This window comes from Octopus bimaculoides, chromosome 22 (assembly GCF_001194135.2).
Source record: "Octopus bimaculoides isolate UCB-OBI-ISO-001 chromosome 22, ASM119413v2, whole genome shotgun sequence".
Lineage (NCBI taxonomy): Eukaryota > Metazoa > Mollusca > Cephalopoda > Octopoda > Octopodidae > Octopus > Octopus bimaculoides.
The window spans coordinates 10,389,417-10,392,031 of record NC_069002.1 but is presented as its reverse complement, the minus strand read 5'-3'; the positions used below and the strand labels follow the sequence as shown (position 1 = coordinate 10,392,031).

The window sequence follows — 2,615 nt, the reverse complement described above, 5'->3', positions numbered from 1 at the left end:
AACCAGATGGCTACACCAGGCTCCAATCTGATTTGGCAGAGTTTCTACAGCTGGATGCCCTTCCTAACGCCAACCTCTCCGAAAGTGTAGTGGGTGCTTTTACGTGCCACCGGCACGAAGGCCAGTAAGGCGGTACTGGCAACGGCCATGCTCAAAATGGTACGACAGGCTTCTTTCAGTTTCCGTCTGCTAAATCCACTCACAAGGCTTTGGTCAGCCCGAGGCTATAGTGGAAGACACTTGCCCAAGGTGCCACGCAGTGGGACTGAACCCGATTAAATATGTAATGGCAAATATTTATTGACCTTTTTCTTTCCTTTAAAAATCGGCATGAACTTTCCGGACAACCCAATATTGAATTGTCAACGATTGTTTTGTTTGTTTATTTTTTAAAATGTTTGTGTTGCTTCAATCCGATGGTTTGCAGGTTCCAGCCTTCTTCCAGTACAGCTATATTTGTCACACAAAGAGCGCTAGCACCCTCAAATATTTTCTACAAAGACCAGGTGTGATAGACTGGACAAAGCCCGTTAACTTTTCTGGTGAGTATGTCCATATATTTCATTTCTTTATTGCTCACAAGGGGCTAAACATAGAGGGGACAAGCAAGGACACACAAAGGGATTAAGTCGATTACATCCACCGCAGTATGTAACTGGTACTTAATTTATCGACCCCGAAAGGATGAAAGGCAAAGTTGACCTTGGCGGAATTTTGAACTCAGAATGTAACGGCAGATGAAATACCACTAGGCATTTCGCCCGGCGTGCTAAAGTTTCTGCCAGCTCACCGCCTTGATAGTATGTCCTATATATCTATCGGTCTGTCTGTCTGACTACGTGTATGTATGTGTGTGTGAGTGTGTATGAGTGTGCACGCATGTGTATTTGAGTGTGTGTGTGTTTGAATGTGTGTGTGTATGAGTATGTATATGTGTTTGTGTGTGTGTGTATGTGTGGGTGTCTATATGTGTGTGTATGCATGTGTGTGTGTGTGTTGTGGCTGTGGGATTATGTAGTTTGTTTCCCAGTCACATGGTTTAAGGTTCAGTCTCACTGCGCAGTGCCTTGCACAAGTGTCATCTACTATAGTCTCATGCTGACCAAAGCCTTGCAAATAGATTTGATAAATGGAAACTGGAAGAAGCCCTTCATATATGTATGTACGTATGTATGTATGTACTCACACTAATTCACACATATTTATATACATATGTATGAATATGTTTATACGCACACACATAAGCTTCAGAACAGTATCTATCTGTCAAATTCCACTTACAAGATATTAGTCAGCTTGGGGCTTGTACAGAAGACACTTGCCAAAGGTGCCATGCAGTGGAACCACACCAAAGACTACAAGACTGTGCAGCAAACTTCTTTAACAACTTGGCCATGCTCACCTTTCTAAATTCAAGGGTTCTTTTTCTGCTCCATTTCAGGAATTCCTTATGATTTGATCCCTACAACCAGACAATTCTGTCGGAAGCTGGGTGGAACCATGCAGTGTCGTCCACCACATTTCATGTACGCTTGGTGTAAAACAGTTCCAATTGACTTAACCAGGTAAGACGGTTTGGTATCATTTTCATCAACCACCAAAAATTACTGTCACCAAAATAGGTGGAGTGTCCACTCAGCCATACACATCAAACAACTGCCCCCACTTGTCATTCCAACTATGGCCACCACCATTATTTAAGTCATCACCATCATTTGTTATCTTTATCATTCTTATTAAACAACTAACTCCTTTCTTAAAAATTATTAGTCTCATACTTCAATTAAAAATGATTAATTATTCTTAATTTTTTTAAAAAAAATTTTCTAGAGACATTCCAGTTGGGTTTGAACTTGGGTCCTTATGCAAGTCCGATGCCGCAGCATTGCTACCAGTCTGGAGTTCATCCCTCTCAGAACACGATGGAATTGAGGAATACTTCAAATGCATCATAGAAAACTTTGAAAGCTCATGTCTACGAAACACGTCAACGGGTGAATTGGTCGCGTACGCTTGCCGCAAGTTCAATGGATCAATCTCAATGGTTTACGTGAAACCAGAACATCGCGGGACACACTTCAGTAGCGTTGTATTCAAAGACATTGCTTCCAAAATTGCAGCCAATGGTGATATACCGTTTGGTTTCCTAGCAACGGATTCTAACAAGCTGATTGAAATGGCAAGAATTCTTGGTTTCACTTGGGTGCCACAAAGTAATATGACTTGGGCCACTTACTTGCCCTCCATCAAAATGACTCAGTCGGAGAGGATATTAAGTTGACAAATAGCGGACAGTTATATCATAGAATTCTCTCTGAATAGGCTTATATAGCTGTGTGTGTGTGTGCGTGAGAGAGACAGAGAGAGTGTGTGTGTTTGTGTACAGTAGCTTATATACAATAGCCTGGATATATATATATATACATATATATACTCCATATACATATATGTATATATATTATATATATATGTATGGATGTGTTTATATCTAAATATATGTGTGTGTATATATATGTATATATCTATATTGATATAGATATATGAATGTATGTATAAAATAACTCATATTTAAATATATATATATATATATATATATATATATATATATATATATA

At 39.3% G+C, this 2,615-nt stretch overlaps 1 protein-coding gene across 1 annotated transcript in view; it reads left to right on the top strand.

Moving 5' to 3' along the window:
• The window catches only part of LOC106867414 (glycine N-acyltransferase), a 14,361-nt gene extending 11,785 nt beyond the window's left edge, over positions 1 to 2,576 (top strand). Inside the window, exons 3-5 of the mRNA XM_014912283.2 lie at positions 428 to 542; positions 1,442 to 1,565; positions 1,831 to 2,576. Of these exons, the coding sequence (XP_014767769.1) occupies positions 428 to 542; positions 1,442 to 1,565; positions 1,831 to 2,281 (690 nt within the window). The 3' untranslated portion in view covers positions 2,282 to 2,576. The remainder of the gene's footprint in view (positions 1 to 427; positions 543 to 1,441; positions 1,566 to 1,830) is intronic.
• Positions 2,577 to 2,615: the final 39 nt, after the last annotated feature.